The following is a 22,488-nucleotide window of genomic DNA, read 5'->3' on the forward strand; positions in this document are numbered from 1 at the left end:
AGTCAGCCTGAGATGTGATTACTAATATTGCTATCTGCTGCAGTCGGAGATTTTGGTTACTTGGCTAAGCATTTATGATGTTATAAAAACAGCAGCAGGAAGAAATGTTTGCATACAGATAGCCTATGTGCATGACCTCCATGTCAAACTTCTAAGTTTTGTTGAATAGGAGTCTCCGAGCAATATTGTACAAATTTTGGAATACTCTAAGAAAAGTTACTGTGTTTTTGATTCTCCTGCTGCTATTTGTGGAATTTTGAAAGTGTGATTTATTAATTTATTTTTTTGTGTGTGTGTGATTGTGAGATCAGCATTTCTGTAAAGGAAATACAGAGTAATTAGGGCAGCTCCTTGAGAAGCTGGGGAAGTACTTATTCAGGTAAATGTTCATTCTTTTTGTGTAAGTAGCTGTTGTGAGGGGAAGGTCTATCAGAATCCTCTAGTTCTCATCCCATCCTGTTCTTTCTGGCCCGTGAGGAGGCCCTCTGGTTCTGTTTCTGAAACAAAATTGTTCAAAGTAATTTCAAGGAATTCTTCTAATAACTAAGTGAACAATCCCATGATCACTAAAGAACTTAATTTCACAAATGGAGAACCTTCTGGCTGGCTCTACAGAGCAACTAAGGTGTAATGATTTTATTTCTTTTATTTTCCATACCCTAGTTTTTTTTTACTCTGCTCAGCTCATTTAGGTTTTGGTGCTTGGAAATTAAACTGCAAGCCACAGTCCAAGTGTGCTGCAGAGGAGACATAAAGGAAAGGTTTTAAAAGCCTCCACACTAACTCTGTCAAGCTGTCTTCTCCAGTTGAGTAAATTATTAAAGTAACTACTACCTCTGTTACTAAATAAAGCAATACAAGAGCTTGCAATGGCAACTTGAAACTCTCCTAGCTAGCAACCTACAGATAGGTTGCTGTAGTTAAGAGTTCAAAGCATGGTCTGTCTTGGCTGTGAAATCTAACTGATTTCACTCACTTGAAAAAGGGGATAATCGGTCTTGCTAGAATTATGCCTCTGATATTTGGAATCTTTTGTTCTGTTTTTCCTGTCTATTTTCAGCTTGCAGCTGTTCCCATGCCAAGCACCTTTCTTAAAGCTGTTTTACAGCTTTAGATTTTTCTGTGATTCTCAGTGTTTTCTGGATGTGCTAATAGAAATAGCCTAGAAACTGAGACTCAGTCACAGAATAATTTAGGTTGAAAGGGACCCCTGGAGTTTATCTAATCCAGCTTTTTGCTCAAAGCAAGGACAGCTTCAAAACACCACAATGTGTGTGAATGTAATGAAGCCAGATCAAAAGCAGCCTGGTGGACCTATAGTCTAGAGGAAAGAGGGATGCCTGTGTACTTTTACCTTTGAGTTCCTTAGAAAGCTTGTCCCATTGTGCTGAAAGGTTGCTGAATGTGCTGTCTACTTCAAAGGTGTAAAGCAACCTCCAGGGCATTTACTGGCTAACTGACCACCTTCCTTGTGGTTTGTGGACCCTCAAACAAGCTGGAGCTCTATGGGCTCAACAGTCTTGGTGACTAGACAAGAAACTTGTCTGCTAGAGGTTTGCTAACTATGGAGTTACAAGAGATATGAGTAAACTGCAAAGTTTGGCTGGCAATAAAGAAGACGTATTGGGGCTGCACTTCACCTCATCAATGGTAATAGAGTAGAAATAGTACAAAAAAAAGCCTTCATGAGTCCGAATTTCCACTGATCAGCAACCTCTTCAGGGAGAAAGCAAAAATCTGTTGCTGTAGCTCCTCTTGGAGTTATGAGCTGTTTTTTTCAATTTGCAGTTGTTCTGAGTCATGTGCAATTCTTATGACTGCACAACTCAGAATAATTTAATCATATTATTCTTGCTTATGTTAACGTGTCAGTGGAAATCTAACAAGTACATAATAAAAAAGAATGTGGCATTTTTCTTTATTCTGTTGGAAAGAAAAACATAACACTTGCTGTAGCCTGTGGTCATATTAGAATAGTTTCCATACCAATCTCTTATGTCTTAATTAAGTTCTGTACTCAGATGTATAGATTTGCAAACAGTATGCAAGGAGTAAATGCTGCGATTTATGACCTCTATTTTCAATAGCAAATGGCATAGATCTGTAGATCAGACACCCACAGTATACAGTGTTAAGGACTTTTTAATGAGATTTTGAAGCTTGGAGCTATGAAAAAATTGGTTTCTTTTTTATTTGTTTTGTTTTCTTTGGTAGGGAGCAGAATATTTGTGGTGGTTTTGTCTTTGGTTGTTTTTTCATTTAGGTTGTTTGTTTTGTTTTTTTTTACTTTTGAGCATACTGTAGTCTGATCCCATGAACTGAATGTCTGCTTACGGCTCAGGCATATTAGATGAACTCCTGGAACCTATATTCTAATTGCTTTTTATCCAAAAAGAATTCACTTTAAGTGCTGCAAGACTGTTTCACAACATGATCAAAATTCAGTGAGAGGTGAAAACCTAGAAATTTGATTCAAAAAACTGTTTCCAGTTCAAGCACTATACCTAATGTGCATGTCCTAATATGTATCATTAAGAAATAAGGGATTCAAAGCCTTTAGTTGTTGAGGCAATTCTATAGGCCCCAATGTGTTTTAGTGCAGTAAAAATGTTTCATTGTATGTTTTCAGTGTACACAGATGTATTCTGTGATTTAAATCCATGCAAGAGAAGACAATAACCTTTATAGAAATTTCACTTTTATCAGACACAATTTATGATCTTGCTGATGTTGCTCAAAGATAGTGCTTATATACTGTGGTTTGTTTTTGCTTGAGCAACCATCCTTCTCATAACAAGGAAGCGAGCAAATTTCACCTCTATTAAGATCAGGGAGATTTGACATGCACCAAAATGCGGGCAGTACTTTCCTGGGAGTGTCCTGTCATTTCTCTTCCAAGCTGTCCTCTGCCCCAGCTGAGTGAGTTGTTAAAACTAGTAAAGGCAACTTAAAATGCTACTGGCTTGCTATCTACAGATAGTTTGCTGTAGTTGAGACAAGTATGTGATTTCCTAGTATGTAATAATGAAGGACTGAAAAAATTGACATGTAGACCTGCCTATGTAAACATGCTTTTGCTTTTTTCTACTTCTACATAGCTAAAACCTTCTCACTTGGGAGCAGTGCTTGCTCTGTGTGAATAGAAGATAGGGTCTCTGAGTCAGAGTGATGAAAATATTTCTGCTGTGCTTTACCCGGCGTTCTAAAAATGAGGTGGGGTCCAATGTCCATAGCTGCTAGTAACATACGCATGTCATGACGTACAGTGATCAAACCAAGTGCTCAAATTTCTGCATCTCTTACCACTGCCTAATGGCTATTGCTTTATTCCTGTCTAATGTCTTGATAAATTACTATTTCATAGGAGCTATTAAAAAGAATTAAATATATGCTGTTAAGCTGGTAGTATCATGTTATAAAGTCTGTCTTGCTATTGCTTCGGGACAATTCAGATACAAACAGTCACATCTGTTCAATGTTCAATCTAGGGTTCAATGGGTGAGCAAGGCTGGAAGCCCTGCTACCAGGATCCTAATCTGTCTGCAGCTCCTCATGGTGGCAGGAACATACAACATTTAAGTTCCCAAACTCTGCTGTTTTCAAAAAAAAAATTGTAGGCCCTCCATTAATACATTTTTCTGCATATTTAAGGCACAAACCTCATAAAACAAATTAATAAAGGGATGTTAGAGCTTGTTTTACCAAAATATGGAGTTGAAGAGCAGAATAAAGGACTAGCTTTTTTGGTAAATCATGTTCTGATAGCTTGTAAGACCATCTGCAGGTCAGCTTTCCCATGAATTCTCATAGTATTGGAAGTGTGGGAAAGAACACACAGCAGTGTTTATAATCTTCAGTATTGGTGATGTAGCTTCTGATTTTTATTTTGGTTCACTGATGTGTGCATACCTAGGAAAAAATTTACAGAGTTAAAAAGTCCTATATTAGAACAATCACCTGAAAAATTATTTGTACATAGTTTTGTAGATACTTCTGATGGTTAGACACTAATCCTTGACAAAATGTAAAACATTCATTTGTAGGATATAGAGCAGGTCTGGATAGGGGTTTTGAAAACCAAGGCAGAATACAAATTATGTACTTTGGCATTTCTAAGTGTCCCAGCCTGAAAGGTTTCCAGAATGTGGGTTTTTTTTTATTGTCAGAGTAATAAGGTGTTCTCTTGTATTTCTAGAAGAGAAAGCTGATCAAGTGCATGTAAGAATCACCTCATTCAATGGGCTGGAACACTTCAGGTTGTTTAAGTGTGTTCTACTGGGAAAGTGTCCTGACTGATGTTCTATTTCCCCTTCCTTGTTTCAAAAAATGTGTGACATTGTTGTCGGCTCTCCCTTAGTGAAGAGAGTAACAACATTCTTAATTTCATACATTGTACTGCATTAAGAAGGGTTATATATTAATTTCCATTTCATATGGCTGCAAATGTGTGACCAGATTGAAGCAGTTTTTGTGTGTGTGTGTTTAAAGGGTGGTTTTCACAGGCTGTTGACAGAAACAAGATACAGACAAAAATTATTTAACCAGACTTGCTTTTTTTTTTTTTTTTTTTTTTTTTTTTTTTTTTTTTTATTATGGCAATGATGTGAAGAGCTCTTAAAGATTCTCTTGGGGAGGGATGGGTGGTGATTTTGTGGAGGGCTGAACAAAGGCTCTGCTGATGCAGCTGTGTCGGTGGAGCTCTCTCTTGATGGGATGTGTGTCTTGCAGGAGGAAGTGTTTTGTCAGCATAGCTTTGCTGCTGTCTTGGACAACAGGAACTGATCTTCCAAAAGCATTCTTCTATTGGAACATCCAGTGGGGCTGTTGCTCATGTAACTGCTTGTCTGGAGTTTGTGATTTCCTCTGTGTGATCCAGCCTGGTGCAACTGTCTGTGTTGGCTTTGTGTGGGCTGGTCCTGCATTGGACAAGAGCAGACATGGAGCTTTGGCAGGGCTTAATATCTGCAGAGTCTGAACTAAAGCAATATCCCTGAGAGAGGGATCTCTCTCTCCCTCTCCCTGCTTCCTTTACCATATGTAGTATTTAAAAAAAAAAAGTATTCTGAATTACTTTTCTGTATGCAGATGAAAATGATCCCTTCTGGAATTTTACCTTAGAATGTATTAGTCCATTAACAGATGCTGTAGGGAATTATTGTTGAACTGTGATAATTGGAACTGTTTAACAATACAATATTGGTAGGTTTGATAATCCTCTCAGAATCAGTGTACTTTAATGTTTCTGCAGTGTCCAGTTGCCTTTTTGTTTGTTTCTTTTTTTACTTACAACTCTTCAAGGTTCATAATTGACATTAAAAAAATCCTTCCAGCAGTGTAATTTTTTTACAAAATCAGACTTTAGATTTTTTCCCTAATTTGTCAAATAACGTGAGTAAACACAATATAAACATCAAGAAAAACATTGTCTGTTTCTAATTATCTAAGAACAACGCTGAAACAAAAAAAATCATGTTGGGGCTGTAAGTATTTCTATGATCTAACTTTGAAGCAGTATAAATTATAATTAGGACATTACAAAGAACATGAGATGTCTATCTTTTAGCTGTTAGTAATTTACATTAATTTACATTAAACTACGGATATTGTGATGTTGTTAACTAGAGAAAATGAGGTTAGATTAATCTTCCCACTTTTTATAATCCCAACAAAAAGTTTCTCATGGAAAACCAGTAGAGGATGCTACAAAAATTTGCCTCGAAATTGAAAAGTTTGATTCAAATAAACACAAAAGCTAAAGCTGTTAGTAGCTATCAGATAATTATTACGCTTTCTTTTGCTGCAGAGGATTCACCCACTGAACAGAGAAGCAAATTAACTGCTATTTTCTGTACAGAAAAGGAAGGAGTTAGAAGAGGTTTTTTAGAGCCTCTTACTCCTTTTCTAAAATGAGAATGTGAAAATAAGTACTTAAAATTATCTTTAAAGAAGTTTTTCTGCAACTGTTTGTTTTTATTTTTGAAGAAGTATTGCAAACTTGTCCTTTCAATTTCTAAAAATCTGAATTCAAAACAGAATCCAAACCCAAACAAACCCTGTGATCCAGAAAGTCCTGTTGAGGACCACAGGGGAGTAGAAGTTGAAGGAAGGCCAACAATGCCCAGGGAAGATAAGGAAGAAAACATATCTCAACAATATGTGAAAAGCCTTCAAAGAGAAAGTTAAGATTCACGTGGGTATCACAGAAATTACACATGGCTCCTTCTGAATTTTACTTTTATGATAGGAGGCTTTGGAGCAACGTCGAGGGCTGCTCCGTTCAGACCACTGCTTTTGCACTCTGCTTATGATTTCTGTTCCACTGGGAAGTAGAACAAAACTGTTATTTCAGATAATGGAATACTGTGGTTAAAGCATAATGGGCTGAACAATTTAGCATCTGTGTGAATAAGCTGTGTAATGAGAGAGACTGCAGTATCTGCAAGCCTGAGGAATGCTCATGCTGTAATGCTGGCTGGTTTTTGGAGTGACCTAGAAACCACGGAAAAATGGGCTGACAGGAATGTCATGAATTTTGATAAAGGAAGATGAGCTGCCCAGCAGTTAAGATGGAATTACTCTGTGCAAGAGAAGGGACTGGGAAACAAGTGGAAAGAAGGCCTGTAGGAAAAGACCTGAGTGAGCTGGTGACACAGTGAAGGGGTCAGAGGCCAGGAAGACAAATTTGAGTGTGGGAAATTTGAAATAGCTCTGGGGAAAAATAGAAAGAGAATTTGAGGACAGTCAAGTGCAATGGGGGGCTGCTTAGAGAGAATTGGAATCTCCATCCTTGGAGAGAGTCAGTACTCACCTGGGGATGACCCTGAGCATCCTGGCCCAGCTGGACCTGCTCTGAGTAGGCTGTACCAGTGCACCTTCTTAAGGCCTTTCCAAGTTGCTTGATTCTCTTTTATGTGTGGCTGTCATGAGCTCTGTGCATATAACAATGCTTTGGACATCATGGATAACTACCTTATAAATATTTGTTTTCTTGAGATTACCTCCAGCTGTTAACTGTTTTCCTGTATTTTTTTAAAACAGACTTTGTACAAATTGATAGTAGTGACATCTGACTTTTAGGGAGCAATCAAAGCTAATTTAAATGGGTAAGGATGTTTCAGATGGTTAAGTATGCAATGGTTTTATGAGTTACATGGGACTGTAAATTACCTGGTTAAAAACAGCATTTCTCTCCACTTTGATACATCCAAGGTGCCCAAATATGTGCAGGTTAGATGCTATTAAAGGAAATTAACCCAAGAAATCACATTATTTCTTATCTTTTGTTGCATTTTTCATTTTTCAACCCAATAGGGACTAGTGTAAACTGTCGTCATCCATGGTTTTATATCTCTCATGGACATTGTATCTGCTTAAGGGTGAAATTTTTTTCTAAATCAAATATTTTAAACCTAAAGGTTTAATTGCTTTAATGGGGACTTTAGCTGCCAGGAAAGTAATTAGTGATATGTGAGTTCATTACAACCAGAAAGTTATAAATAAGCATTTTTTTTGGAGCACTCTTGTCAAACGAGGAAACAAGTTTGGGATTTTTTCAGTTGGCATAAATCTGCCCCTAAGAACAAGCCTATGTAGGGCATCTGAATTGTGGCCTCTTAAAACTGTTTAATGTTGGCATGCCTTTTTTCCATTTAATTTTGAAGATAGCTCAGGATATATTTTAGTTAAAAGAAAAGAAAAATACAAGAAAAGATAAACATTAGGAAGCAGTCTAAGCTTTCTTCCTCTCCAGTGATAATTATCTATCAAATAGTGCTAACCTGAGCAGATATTCTCAATTTCTGGTCAACTGTTTGAGTCCACAATGTGGTTGGATTTGTGGAGCAGTGATGGAGGAAGAAAACTTATATAGATGTGTTTTCTTTTACCTGGATTTTATTCAAACTGCTTGCAGTATTATTTATGGGTGTTACTGTTCCATTATTAAATGTTCCACCCCTAAAGTCAGACTTATTAGTTGCACTGATCTAAAATCAGTACAAATGCTTAGGAAGCATATGGAAAGCAAAGAGCAGAATGAAATGAGTGTTGTTTCTTAAACAGATTAAGCAATGGTGATTTTTGTAATACTGTTGTGCATTTGTCTGAAGTGAGTTCAAACATATGTAATGATCTAGGTAAGTTTTGTGTTAATGGGTTAGAAGGTATGCTGAAATCTCTGGACTTTTATTGCAGGTTTCTGCCAGCGCTGTGTATATTCACTCAAGGTTTCATCTGAAACAAATAAAGAAGAAAAAAATGATTTATTTCTGAAGGTTTCTGAATTTCCTGTTATGTAAAAATCCTCTCTTAGAAGGAGGTAATGGGACTGGATTTTGGTTTTGAACAGGCAGATTTCTTTAACAGTGTAACTGATAGCAAAGAATGAGAAGGCATTCAAACTTCACACAGTTGTTAGTACAAGATCTACTGATCTGCAGAGCTACAGAGCCCAGCCAAGAGGTTCTCCTGACCTACTTTTAGGTAACAAACTTGGCTCTCACTGATGTTTGAGAAATGACAAACATTAGATACCATAGTATCTTAGATAACAACCCAATCTAAAACCTTTGGGAGACTTAATTATTTTTAGTTTGAAACTGTGTTTCTCTTCTATTGTTTGTGCCAGAAGATGTTTCTTTAGCAAATTGTGTAGTCTATGGAGGAAGTTACCTAGTTTGTCAAGTTACCAAGTTTCTCTGTATGTGTAACAGGATGAATGTGGAGTCTGTATACATAAATTCAGAATTTTCTAATTATCTTTGTTTATTGGAGTTGCTTATGTACCTTTCACAACCTGTGTCCCTACTTTAGAATGTTAAGTGTTAGAAATATCCAAATGCATCTCAGTTCGTTCTCTAACACGTGGGAGAAATTAGGAGTAGTAGAGAGATTTTAAATGTTTTCTGTAGTACTACTAATAATAGTCTAGTTTGAGCCCTTAAACAAAACCATTTATTTTACACAAGACTAGTAAATAGTTCTGGTTCAACACAGTAATTTAAAGATTCCAGCTTTAAAAACTTGGCAGACAGGGAGATGCTTTCCCCATCAGTGATGGATACCTGCTTTGTTTGAGGGACTGTCATATTCCCCTCTAAATTGTGCAATTTGTAATTCCCGCTGAAAGCGAACTGGGGTTCTGGATTTGTCCTTGTGAGCTTCCAGTGGGATAATGCTGCCCACTCCTGCCTGGGAAAAGAAATGTTGCCTTTTGCAGTGTGATTTGAGCTTTCCATCCAGGCATAATTAGGAACAGACAGCAAAGTAAGGCTCTTTGTGTGCGCAGTGTGTGTGAGGCAGATTGCAGCAGTCCAAAGCTCTTCTGGCACAATTACTTGCAGCACCTGTTTTTTCCTTCTTGTATTTGTCCGAGCTTCATTTCTTCAGCCTTCACATTTGCATTCGTGTGTGTTCTCTGATCTTGGTGTTCCTTACATAGATTGGGCTTGCTCTGTTTTGTTTATGACTCTTACCTTTGAGCGCTCTTTCAGTTATTAATTGAAAATAAATCCTGTTACTGTTTCACTTGCTTCATTCCCCATCTGCTTGAGCCTTCTGCTTAACTTTTCTGTTCCCATTGCTTTCAGCCACATCAGTTTGGCTTGCTTTCTCTGCTTACTGTCATGCTCTTTCAGCAGCTCCAAGCAACTCCTTGTTGTGCTTTTCCTGTTCTTTTCTTCTAAAAAAGTCAGCTACTTGGCCACTGTGGGAGGCATATAGACATAACTAAATTGGCTTGGTGTCCCCAGTAAGGCTAGTGACTTTGCTCCCTGTGAGCAGTGGTTTTTCTATACTATAAGGAAGCCAGTTTTTCTCATGAATCTTGTAAACGAATCCTAAAGTTCAGTCTATGTAAATTACATTTCCTACTAGAAAAATAAGCTGTCTTTGGAAAATCCTGCATATTATAGCTTAGACATATGGTCTTATTTTGCGTGCCAGTACTGGTGAAAGAAATCTGTTTCTTTCAAGGATTGCTTTGCTATGCTGAGAGACCTAAAAATGATGCTTCTGTGCAACAGCAGAAACTACTTTTGAGACCAACACTTTTGGGGAAGGAGAATCTAACTAGTTCCTCTTGAAACCAGTCATCCTGGTTTGGAAGATTGCTACTCCACACAGCAAGTAATGTTACCTTTGCCAAAACAGTCAAGACCTGTGGTGAAATAAAAGATTTTGTTTTGTTGTGAAACTTGCCATTAAGCTCTCAGTACACAGTCATCAGGAGTGATTGGGGATTTCTGAAGGCTCTTATGCCTTCACAAGAAAGGGTCTGAATAGCACCTGGCAGTGTCACTGCAGTATAAGTAGCCAAGGTACAACAGCCATGATGAATTTGGTCTACTTTTCCATTTAAAGTTCCTACTATAAGCTGTCTAAAATCCCCCAAAGGCAGTTTGATTGACTAAAGCTAAAGAGCAGATTTTTGTGCTCTGAGACGCTGTTGGTTCAATTTGTTTTGCCATTTGAGTTCAGAAAATAAGTATGTGTTTTGCTATATGAGTTTTTCAGCCATTTTATTGTGATCCTTTCATCTTTTAGAGAAAAAGCATGACACCTAGGAATTGAAAATTTTGTCTTAGTATCAAAGTCTGTCTGTGCTGGGTTTTCTTGTTGCTGTTTCTTATCTTCCTATTTTTTGCCCTTGCAAACAGTGCAGATCCTTGACATTCTCATGGGAATTCCTGTAATAATGTGCAACAAATACATTTGAAGAGTATCTACTTACTCTGAACCTGGAAACAAGATACACTCTCAAGTATGTGTAGAAATAGTAAAACTAACAAAACAAAACCTTAGTGATGGCTATGGCTACATTGCCTGCCCTAGAGGAACTAATATTTCTGTACGGTGGTTTTTATCAGCTGGTCTTTTAACCACCAGGTACCTAGTGAGCACTAAAATTCATTTAATTAAAGCAACAAAAAGTGTCTGCACTTTTCATGTGAAACTACCAGCACTCCCCCCTCCATTGTGTAACAGTGCACAGAAAGTTAATGTGCCCCATAGGAAGCTTCCCCTTGGGTGGTCAGAGCTGAAAGTGATGCATGCTCAAGACCTGTGGATCCACTGGAACATGGATTTTGGTTAGGACTTTGTTGAAGTTTGAGTGGCATTTTTACTGAACGTAGCCCTTATTATCTGTGGGCTTTTTACCTATTTCCATTTTCTGTAATGAGAATATGCTATTTGAACTTTAGGAACTAATAAAATAAGTCTAGTGTGCTGATTTGTAATGTGAATACAAGTGTCTTTCTAAGTTAGTTTTGTTACTGTATTTTTTTGTTTAATTTTGCATGGAAGGGGCTTAATATTGGTGCTGCTGGTCTGGTCGACATGTGAACATTATTCTGAATTGTTGGAAGGTTTCAAGAAATGGACAGACTTACTTTGTAGTTCACTGGATATAAAATTGGTGAAAACTGATTATCCTTCATCTTAACCTGAGTGCATATCTGTCCTTGTTACCTAAAGTATGTTGCAAATAGGTATCTTAAGCTTAAGGACCCCATGTAAGACTTAAAAAATACTGTTCAAAGTATTTCCTTAGAGCTGTCATATTCTTTTACTCTACCTTCACTGCATAAAAGCTTTTTTGTTATTTTTTTTTTGTGAAATCCCTTAGCTATTAGTCCGAAAATATTATATTTTGCCAATTTGTCTCAAAACTTTTTCCTCCTATGTGTTCCTGGTTGCTCCATACTGTCTTATGTAGATGCTCTGTTTAGAGGTCTGCTCACTCAGTGTATCCAAAACAAGTTTACACCAAGGACAGTGGTTAAACTCACTCCAGATTAATTAGGTTTAAACAAGATATTCTTATTTTGTACAAGTGATGGGTCTGGCATCATGGTTTCCTTTAGGAAAAGGAGCTGTTATTCTGTTATGTAGCTAGAAAAAGCTTATAATGGGTCTGCACAATTAGATTCCAGGAAATGTGAAAAGTTAGAATAGAGGAGCAGTATTTTCTTCAGCTTCAAATAGACTTGTCAGGTAACATTTATCAACATCAACGTAGAGAATTGCTTTTTAACATAGTGGTTTGGTTTGGTTCTTGGTTGGTTGTTTGGTGATTTTTTTGTTTTCTTCTGGGGTTTTTCTGTGGATTTTTTTCTGTTTAGTTTTACTTTTCATGTTGTTTTAGACTCAAATTTCTGTGTGTGGCACAGTTAGATAAAAGGGCAACTAATCCTTGGTTTGCTTTGAAAATGGTAGCAACTTGAAATGAATCGGGTCTCCTGGGAGAGAATTCTTGTCATTTTTTTCACCTTCGCAAATTTTCTTTCAGGTAGAGCTCTTGTGTGCCTGATAGCAAATTCAGATGGTTTTATATTGGCTGTTTTCCTTAACTACCACGCAGATTTTATTTCCATAATGCTCACTTTCCTTCAGTCTACTGTTTGCTTTGATGAGTCAAGCTCTTTTGGAAAGCAGTCAAATAAAAAGAAAAGTGATATACCCCATTTTATCATAGCTTTTTCTGTGATTTTTTTCAGTCTAATCTTTTCTACGCAAGCAGATACTATTGATATGCAGGTTGTATCTGGGCAAGAGCAGAGGTGTATGGATGCAGCTGCTACAGCGATTTTAAATGGAATTGTTCTGCCATTAGCAGATATCTTCCTTCAATCAACTAACTTTTTGCATACTCTGGAAGGCTTTGCATGACTTTGGTGTCTCTGTATAACTGCCTCAGTAACAGTTTTAGGTTACAAAATCACAGCTCACACTAAAGTTTTAGACTGGTTGTATCTTTTTTTTCCCCTGTTGAGTTTTAAAGAGTTTGCCTTCCCAGTCTGTCTGGCCCTTCATTTTATTTTCCTCCTGTCTTAATCTAAAGGGATAGAACTGAACAAAAGTAGCAAAGTTCAGGTAAGATTTTCAGAAAGGTGTATGGTGTATAACAATGTGCACTCTTCTATCCTATAGCTGCTATTTCAGATGCTGTAATAGTCTCAGCCTATGGTTCTAGTAATGACTGTGGCTATGGATGACTGCTCTGAGTGTTTAAGAATTCAAAATGGAAAAAATAATAGCTTACTCAAAGTGTTAGGTTGGCAAATTTTTCCTTGTCACTTTGTTCATGATAACATGAATTTTCAGTGACTTCTCAGCAAGAAGGAAAGTACTTTTATTTACAAGAGAATGTTACAAGATGCTTATGGTTACAGCAAAAATTGAATTACTACCTATCTGCTGGATATCAGTTAAGGCTGTGCATGTAGATCAGGTACATTCAGAATGTAAATTTTGCATGTTGCTTTACACTTTCTTTTACAGTATTGCCCAGTTCTGAGAAAAATTGCCAGGATTGGGTGTAAACAAGTCCTGAAACAAATGATTTGGGTAAGCTTTTTTTATGTATGCATGTACTATCACCCCTTAGACTGAGATGATTAAAGGAAAGTAAGTTTGTGTCTGTAGAATGGGAAATGCTTGATATGTATGCAGTATATGCAATAATAAGTGTGTATGACAGAAAGGCTTACTGATCATATTACCAGGCTGTGGTAATAGAAATACTGTAATGATAGGATTACCTATTACAGTGGAAAGTATTAATCTCATTTGTTTTGTCTGAAATAGTTCATGATAATCCTAAAAAAGCGAAAAGGGCACCACTTAGGGTCCCACTCTGACTTCCCTCAGTCTGTGGAGGGTGCCCAGAGGACTAATTTTGAGTGGACACATCACTTTAGGCACAGTAAAACAGCACACTACCCATGAGTAACCTGATAATTTGTGTGCCTGGTGTCACTCAACACCACAGTGCTATTGGCTCTCAGGTCACACCTTTGTAGTTCAGGCTGGCCAGTGCCCCTGTCACTCCTTGGGACAGTAGAGAGAATGTGTACCATTGGAGTAGCAGAAGCAAAGACCACGGCATTGAGATTGTTCTCTGCCCTACACAACTCTGTGTTACAGTATTTAAAATATTTATTTTTTGTTAATTGTTTATCATGCCAGTGAAATGAAATTAGTTGCTTAGTCCTATCAGAAGCCCAGAATACAGTAGCTGGTAATCTGTTTAGTCTCTGAAAGGCAACAATAAAATCTGTTAAGCATATCAGGTTTATCAAATCCCCTCAGGATTTCAGGGCTTACTAACCTGTCTTTGGTTAAGTACTTATTTCAGACAGATGGAATTTTTGGCAGTTTCTGAAATTCCTCTCCTACTTACATGGAAATCATGCCTGACTCTCAAATAACACCTGATTTTGGAAATGTAAATATTATATATTGGAGACTGCATGCCTGGAGACTATGCTTTATTTGTAAAATCATTACAGTTAGAGAGCTATTATTTGGCCTTTTGTTTGGAATAGTTCTGGTTAACAATATATTTTATGTCAGCTGATATTATTTTCATCTGAATTCCCTTCATAAATAGGGGATACCATGTCAGTTATTCCACTAAGAGTAGTAGGCATCCTTTGATTATAGTCACTTATTAGAGATAGAGGGTACTGACTCATAGCATCTACTATACAAGTAAATTATTATTTTAAGTAGAATTTCAGATATGGTCTAGTGAAACCTCATTTTTTTATTTTTACACCTTTATTTTTAAAAAAGAACCATCATTCAAATGAAAATTTAATTTTCTATTATTATATACATTTAATACCTAAAAATTAGGTATTAAATATTATCTGCACGTTGATATGTATCTTTAGAAGACAAATAATATTGACAAGGGTGGTAATTAAAAGAATTATTTTTATTACCATGGTTCATCCAGAGGGCTAGAGCTCTGAAGTGACCTACAGCCAGTGTTTTTAATCTGTAGGTAATAGGTGAACTGTGTTGAAAATTAAAATCTGTCATAAGAACATGCTCAACAAGTTTGTAAATGATGTGGTAAACTGCTCTTGTCTCTGGTTCCCACAGCTAGAGCTCTCCCAAGTAAAGGGTCAGTACATCCCAAAGGATTTTTAAAGGAATAAAAATGGCTCTGAAATATCCAGGGACAAAAAAAAAATCCCAAACCCCTACATGTGAATATTTGTTCAGTTTCTCTGACTCTATAGTTTAAACTGTGTTTTAGGCTGCTGTTTGGTCTTGTCTGCTAGGAACAACCAAGAGAGCCAAGCCAGGTCATTCTCCAGTGGTGGGATACCTCTGCTAGGGAACTGAGTCAGGGGACACAGAGACCACAGCTGATACTTGTTAGTAAGGCTGTTATCAATTTAGCTGCTCTTACAAACAGAATCTGGGTGCTGCTGGTAAAGAACAATAACCACATCCATTGATCCAGCTCCCAGTTTGCTCATGCCTATGTTTGTTGTAGCTCCCAGGTGGGAGTGGCAATAGGGAGACAGCCAGATTTTGAGATGGCCAGCTCTGATTTGAAAGCATACAAAAGCAGCTCTAGCAATTTTTCTGGTTGCTTTGGGGTTAAATATGCCTGTCAGAGTACCCTGTCAGAGTAATATGATTTTTCAATGGGATATTGAGGAGTCAAAAGGGTAGTAGGGGCTTGATGTAGCAGCCACATATGGGCAATTAGTGCCCCTTGAGATACAGAGGAGTGTTGTGCCTGGCTGTTGTGAGAGCCTGCTGTGCAGTGGATTTATAGATGATACCATTGCCATAATGAGCAGTGCTGGTTGTTACAATAACTTCAGGCTTCCCAGTTCTCAATAAGTGCTTGTGTGCAAATCTGAATTCGGTCTGTAGTCAATATAGTAATTGGAGCACTTTGGATTAGTGACTGCAAGGTACGTATTCTAGAATGAGCTTTAACTTTATCCTTTATTTAGATTTAACTAATCCTAATTACCATGGATGGATAGGTGCCTATATTGCATATGAATAACTAAATTTAGAATCTTAACTAGACCCAAGCCATCATCCTACATTAAAGCGCAGCATGTAATATATTTTTATACATTATTATCTTGGTGATTTTTTTTATTGTTTATTTGTTACTGTCTGCTCTGCTGTTTGTATAACAGTCCTCTCAAAATTAGGGTGAGGGGAGATTATGCAATGCAAAAAGTTTTTACTCTGTATGTGTATAATAAAACATATATAGAAATATTTTTTTCAAATTGGTTTGCTTGCTTACTTTCAGATAATTGTTTACCTTAGCTGTGATGTGTCATTTCTAAGGTGCTGGTCTGAATCATGCTTGTGTGCAATTACTGTACCAGCTCCCTGCATGGCTGCCAAGCTGCCCACACATTCTCATAATGAATTTGCCAAGAGAAGTCTGGTCTCCTTCTGGCCATCTACGTTTGTTTTGAATCATAAGTCCATGGGTGTGTGTATTAGCTACTGTATTTATCTGGGCTTTATTTGTTGGAAGCTGTTTTTGACTTTTGTTTTAGTTTCCCCTGTTGACTTGACTTTTCATGTTTGCTTTTGAAAATCCTGTGGACTTAGAATTGAGCTAGGAGTGGGCTTCAGGTCACTTGATGTTTCTGGGAAAAAAAGTTGTGTGTTCAACACACTGCAGCAGATCTACAACTCTAGACAAACAGCTTTGAAATATAAATGCCAAATGTCACAATATAGTTTTTCAACTTAAAGTGCTTGTTAAAAAGCTGTGTTTAAAGAAAAGTGCATACAGCAAAACCTGTGCCTTTTGGGATTTTCTAGCTGAAACTTGTACGGTTTCTTCTTTTTTGTATGTTCAGAGCTGTGCCCATCACCTTTTGTATATTTTTTTAAATGTACCTTGAGCATGCCTCAGTCTCACAAGTTGTGATGGTTGCCTGTGCATGAGGGTTTATCAAAGTGCTGTATCTCAGTTGGGTTCTGCTGTTTACACTTCACCAGTCCTTCACTGGTTTTCTCCTTCCTTGTCTTTACCAGGGTAGATGCTTCTCTGTGTCTGGCTTTTCAAACTCCAGTGAGGGCACTTAATCAGCAGTATTCATTGCTAATTCAGCAATCTCAGCTGTCTGCCAAGACCTATACAAGATCTTTGTGTTAGTTTCTCTGCCAGAGAACCTAATGGACTGTTAATCACTAGTTAGTATACTGATTTTTAAATCTTAATCTGAGATGCATAATCCAGAGCTAACAAGTATGCCTCATGGAATGCTATTCCCTGTGCTCAGTAGAGAATCTGAGCATAGCTTTGGGGAAAAATAGCTTTTTTGGTAGATGATAGGTCATGGCAAGTAGAAAAGTCATTGTGTGATGTCTAGTAATACTTTAAATAATGTGTTTATTATAAATGGTTATCAATGTTCTTTGCTTCTGAAAGTAAAGTTGTCATCTGTATGTGTTGTCAGAGGGTTGAAACAGAAAAGTTGTATTTTCATATTCAGTTTTCATTTCTTAACTCTATGCTTTTCATCTTTGAACTGTGGTAACTTTCTGCTGTTGAACATATTTTTTCTTCTTAACAATTTGTATTTGTCATCTTTCTGCCTAGCCTTCATAAACACCATTTGAAAGGATTTCTTTTTTTTCTCCAAAATTTTAATAACCCAGGTTTTTTTTTTTAATTGAGACTAGATTCAGCTATATAAACCCTTCTTTTATATGTAGACTTCACAGAAAATATTCTTAAGAAGATATGTAAATCTCTAAGTTAATGCAAATTGACATGTTGCAGAAATATTTTTTTTCATCAGGTCCAAAAGAAACCACCTTAACATGAAACTGTGTCTGAATTTGCACCATTAAAAAAAAAATAATCCCTTTCCTACTGGGGTAGTTACTGTGACTATGGTGCCTTGAGAGGCTACCTGGAACAGAGGCTAGACAGTGTTAAAGGAATAAAGTAGGGATTTTTAGGAAAGTAGGGATATTAAAGGAAATAAAGAGGCCTTCCAAAGTTACACCTTGGGCAGCACAAGAGCCCAGCCAAGGCTACACCCAAGATGGACAATGGGTCACGAGTTTTCACAATTTTATGTTTTAATCCATTTACATATTGGGGTTAATTGTCCAATTACAGCTTCAGGTTATGAAGTCACATCCTCCCAGGTTGCTCTCCTCAATTTGCTATGTATACTTTTTGGGCCTGAAGCTGCAACAGTGTCCTTGGTTCTCATGCTGGGAAAGGATTGTTTTGTCTAACTAAACTGAAGAGAACTTTCTAACACTTTATATGAAGTTCAGAGTTATATATTAATGCAGTACAGAATCTGGAAAATAATGAAAGCTAAAACTTAAGGCATCAACTGTTGTGGCCTAAAGCACTGGTTGCAGAAGAGATTTTCACCCAAATAGCTGCATTAGCTGCCTTTGCTTGTAAAATTTTTTGGCAGTCATGAAAAATATGGGTAGAGAAAACAGAAGGAACATCTTTGGCCTTATGTACTGCTCCAACACCAATTTCTTGTCACGAACCATGTTTGTTTTCAGCAGAATGAATTCACTATGGAGTTTGTGCTCAGATTAGTTATTTGAAGTATTTCCTGGTGTATTCTGCCATGAAATGAGTGTTGGACATGGAGTATTGGAAGTATTTATCTGGTTTCTCTGAAGTCATGTTTGGAGAATAAAAATGAAATGCTTGTAAAACTTCCTTTTTGCCTTTTCGTAAGGTGACTTTTTTAAAAAACACAAATTATATAGAATAGCTCAAAGGGATTTGCAGATCATTAAACTCTTAAATGTAGCTCGAAAACCCATATGTTCTGTATTTTTATAGAGATTTTATAAAAAATTCTTTGAATGCGTAAAATTGTGCAGAGTTGTGTATTTGGTGTGTTTATTTGGTTAGATTTTTTTTAATAATCTTAAAGGGGTTTATGACATGCGGTGGCTGAAACTGTTTGCATGTAGCTCATACCTACCAGAACTATATACATACATTTTTTTGTTTCCTTAGCCAAAGGAGTTTTCCTTAAAAGAAAATAATTTTGACTTGGATTCCTCCCTAACAATACTAACATAGTATGAAAAGCTAAAATTGCTGAAGGCAAAAGCTTGACCAGAAAAAGAATTGCCTGCAAACAGTCATGCATACCAAAGATCATTGTTTCCTAAGGACTGCATCCAGTTCTGCAGTTGAATTTCTCCTGGAGACAATCTTGTCCATGAAGTGGTGTGAGCAGCGTGGGATGATGTGTAACTGGCAACTAGTAGTGATGCCACTGATTTTTCATTTGGGATGTATTGGGAAAAAAACCTCTTCCTTAGTAATTGGAGAATGCTTTTGGTCATTCAGCCAGAAGCATTCATCTTGTTTGAGTGTCCTTTTTTTGTTTGTTTTTAAGAATGCAGTTTTTAAGAATGGAATTGTGGGGTTCTGTAGTCCATCTGGTCAAAAAATTGATTCAGATCTTGAGCAGACAAGTATTGCAGACAGCTGTGGGGTTTTCTCAGAGCTCTGTACGGCAAAGCATTCCCTGGCCTCTGCTCAGGGATACCAACTGCTGTGGTAGGAGCTTGCTCTGAGGAGTGGTGAGGTGCCAGCTCTCTTTCCAGTCATGGCAGCAGATGTTGAACATATGAGTTCCTCAGATTTATGTGCTTTTTACACAATATTGTTGAAATTTGTTAACTATACTTTTATGATTAAGGTATAGAAAATGAGTTTTTTAAAAGAGTTTTTTCACTTTTTGATGGACTCTGAGATAGTGATGAACCTGCTTGCCTGCCCCCAAAATACTCTAGAGACTGTAATTTTCCTCTAGCTGTATGTTAGACTAGCAATTCAGAGATTTATTTTCTCATAGAATAAATAATACTTCTAGATATACATTTTTGCTACATCTTTCTACCTTCCTACTCATTTCTTTCTTCCCCCTTCACAGATCCAGTAGGCTCAAATATACATGTGAGTACTTGAGCTTGAGTACTGCTGTTGGTGGTTGTCTCCTGAACCCCTGAAATCTTAAGAGCCTTGGTTGTCTGCTTACAGAGGCTGATGAAGGAGTCAGTGAGGTAGAGGACCTTGGATGTGGACATGGTTTCCTCTTCTAAGCCAGCCTCCTTCTACGTGCTGTTAGGCTAATGCTTTTGTATGTTGACCTGGTGAGGTCAACAGGAGCAAGTGAGCTATTCTTCTGAATGAGTTGGAGTTTTTTAAAAATGAAAGTTTTGATCTATTACAACAAAAGATGGCTAGGTCTTGGGAGAAATTGGAGAAGAATCCCTCTAATGAATACTGGCAACCTTTAGTGAAGCCAGATCTTGTTAATGTGTGGACAGAATGCACACATTGCTTTAGTACACTCTTTTACTAGAGACATTTATATTAACCTGGAAATTATGTGAGCTTCAGATATTCTGTCTGAAGAAAAGCTATGTCAATGCAATCTAGTTTGTATTAAGAGAGAAAATTTGTCTCTGTTGACTGTGAGTAGAGGCTGAGACAGGTCTTGAAGTATTTTGAATGTGCCCTCTGTCTTTTCAAGCACTGCTTGAAAATTTGATTGAAAGCCAGTGCAAAAAGCTGTCTGATACAAGATGATGCTGTGCTGTTGATTCTGTTACGTGGTTTTTCAGTACTGCAACTGAAGAAGGGTATTGTTATATGTGTAACTGCACTAGAACAACATTGTAGATGAGGGGATTTGGGGGATTAGAGGCTATGAACAGAGGACAAGTAACTAGTTAAGAGTGGAGTTGATAAGCTGATAGATATTATGAAAGAGTACTGAATGATGTGCAATAATACATTTACAATTACAAAATTATTTACAATTACAAATCTTCACAACATTACAAATGGAGAGATAAATTCAGAATTATATGTATTTGTAATGAATTCAATGTTTTGAAAACTCCGTTTTTTTGTGTACAACTGAGAGTCGGAAAGGATATTTATGCCTAAGGAGCAGTTAAAAACAAACAACCCAAAAATTTGACCAAAAAGTCTGTGAGAAAGGAAGTTAATGAGGTGGCTGAAGAACATGGGTTTTCCAAAAGCAAACTAGGGCACATAATGAAACATATGAAACACAGCTCTTGAAGAATTGCAAGCTCTTAACGGAGAGGATTGATAGTAACTGTACTTTTCATCTCTATGATGTAGATGATGCATAAAGGAGTGAATAAATCAAAACTAATTAGGCAGAGGTTAATATTTATGGTTGAGGTCTCTTGTCCTTATGCTGCTTTGAGATTGCCATTCTGTTGTTCTTTTTTAAAAACTTATTAGTATACAAGCTACAGAATAGTAGTATCTACATAGTTTATAATAGCTTGGATGCTCGATGATGGAAGTCTGTCCCATCCAGGTGTGCATAAAATAGGCCTCTCTGGAAGGGAAAGGAGTGTGTAAACCAAGCTGGACCTAGAGCCCTCTCTGCTGGATGGCTGGGAAACAACACTTCTAACAGGAAAAAATAAGAATTTTTATGTAGTAAAGAAAATCTGAAGCTAGTGCAAGAAATGTAGACATACACCATAAATCCTAAGTAGTTGAAGTCTTCCCTATTATAAGCAGATGGAATAGGATACACATTTCATAAAATGGCATTCTCTTATTAAATTATCAGGTGATACATTTTAGTGATAATTCTTCTGAGCAAATATGGGACTGAGAAGAAGAAAAGAATTAAAGTTTCATCTTAGAAATTTGAAAAATTCATAATATCTGTGCCAAAGAGGGATATTCAAGTCAAGGATTTTCTAACCATATAAATCCTAGGGGGTGTAGGTGGGTGCTGTGTTTTTGTAGTAATGAACTAAAGAAATTAACACTTACTATAAAGCTCTTCTAATACATGGAAAATAGGTTATTCCAAGATGAAGTACTTTCTAAAAAAGGCGTTTGGCAAGATGTAACACATGGTGTTTGTTTTAAAATAAAATATATTTTCCAGTAAGAGGGGAAACCCTATTATAGTAATTATCATACATATTTTATCCCTAATGTAAAGCCAAACACAGACATTCAGAGAATTTTTTCATTCCGTTTGACTAATGGAAACAGAGAAAAGGAGAATTGCAGAGAATAACTGGATTGTCACTTTACTGCCAGTGCTAGAAGATCCATTAAAACTATGCAGCTCCCTGAAGTCCAGTCACTTGGAACTGATTCTGAAGAGTGCATGATCACATATGGGTTTTTTAAGCTCAAAAAAGTCTAGTGGAGATAAGAGGGATCAACATTGAATAAACTTGTGAGATGTGTTGACTCTTCCTTCTTCCGTGGTTTTTCAAGATGGGGTAGCAGCTGAAGACATTCATGACATACCTGGTCGCAGAAAGTTCATTAGAGGAAAAAAAATATTGCCTTTGTGTATGCATTTGGGAATCTCTGAAATCTCACATGCGTGGAGAACTTCAGCAAAACAGCTACTGATCTTTATTAAACTTGATTTCCCTTCATTTCCTGTCTAGGGAAGGAGAAGCACATTTTGGAAATTTTTGATGTTTTGTAAAGTGTTCATCATAAGGTACTACTTTTTTTTTGAGTCGTCATTTCACTTAAGGTAACAACTTGATTAACGACGTTGTAGAGCAGATGGTGTCGCTTTAGGGCTTTTTTCCTACTTTTTTTTAAGTCACAGTGTCATAACCACTTCAAAATTTAGATTAAAAATGGTGTAAGAAATGTAGACTGTCAAG

The 22,488-nt window shown here is 37.0% G+C and overlaps 1 protein-coding gene across 2 annotated transcripts in view; it reads left to right on the forward strand.

Moving 5' to 3' along the window:
• The window catches only part of ME1 (malic enzyme 1), a 153,058-nt gene that overhangs the window by 15,977 nt on the left and 114,593 nt on the right, over window positions 1-22,488 (forward strand). Inside the window, exon 1 of one of the 2 annotated variants that reach the window (XM_033512905.1) lies at window positions 13,324-13,347. The exons of the other annotated variant lie outside the window; for it this stretch is intronic. Coding sequence (XP_033368796.1) covers window positions 13,339-13,347 — 9 coding nt within the window. The 5' untranslated portion in view covers window positions 13,324-13,338. Of the gene's footprint in view, window positions 1-13,323; window positions 13,348-22,488 lie in introns of those variants that run through there. 2 annotated transcript variants of the gene reach the window in all.

The sequence above is a fragment of the Parus major genome, chromosome 3 (genome assembly GCF_001522545.3).
Source record: "Parus major isolate Abel chromosome 3, Parus_major1.1, whole genome shotgun sequence".
Classification (NCBI taxonomy): Eukaryota; Metazoa; Chordata; class Aves; order Passeriformes; family Paridae; genus Parus; species Parus major.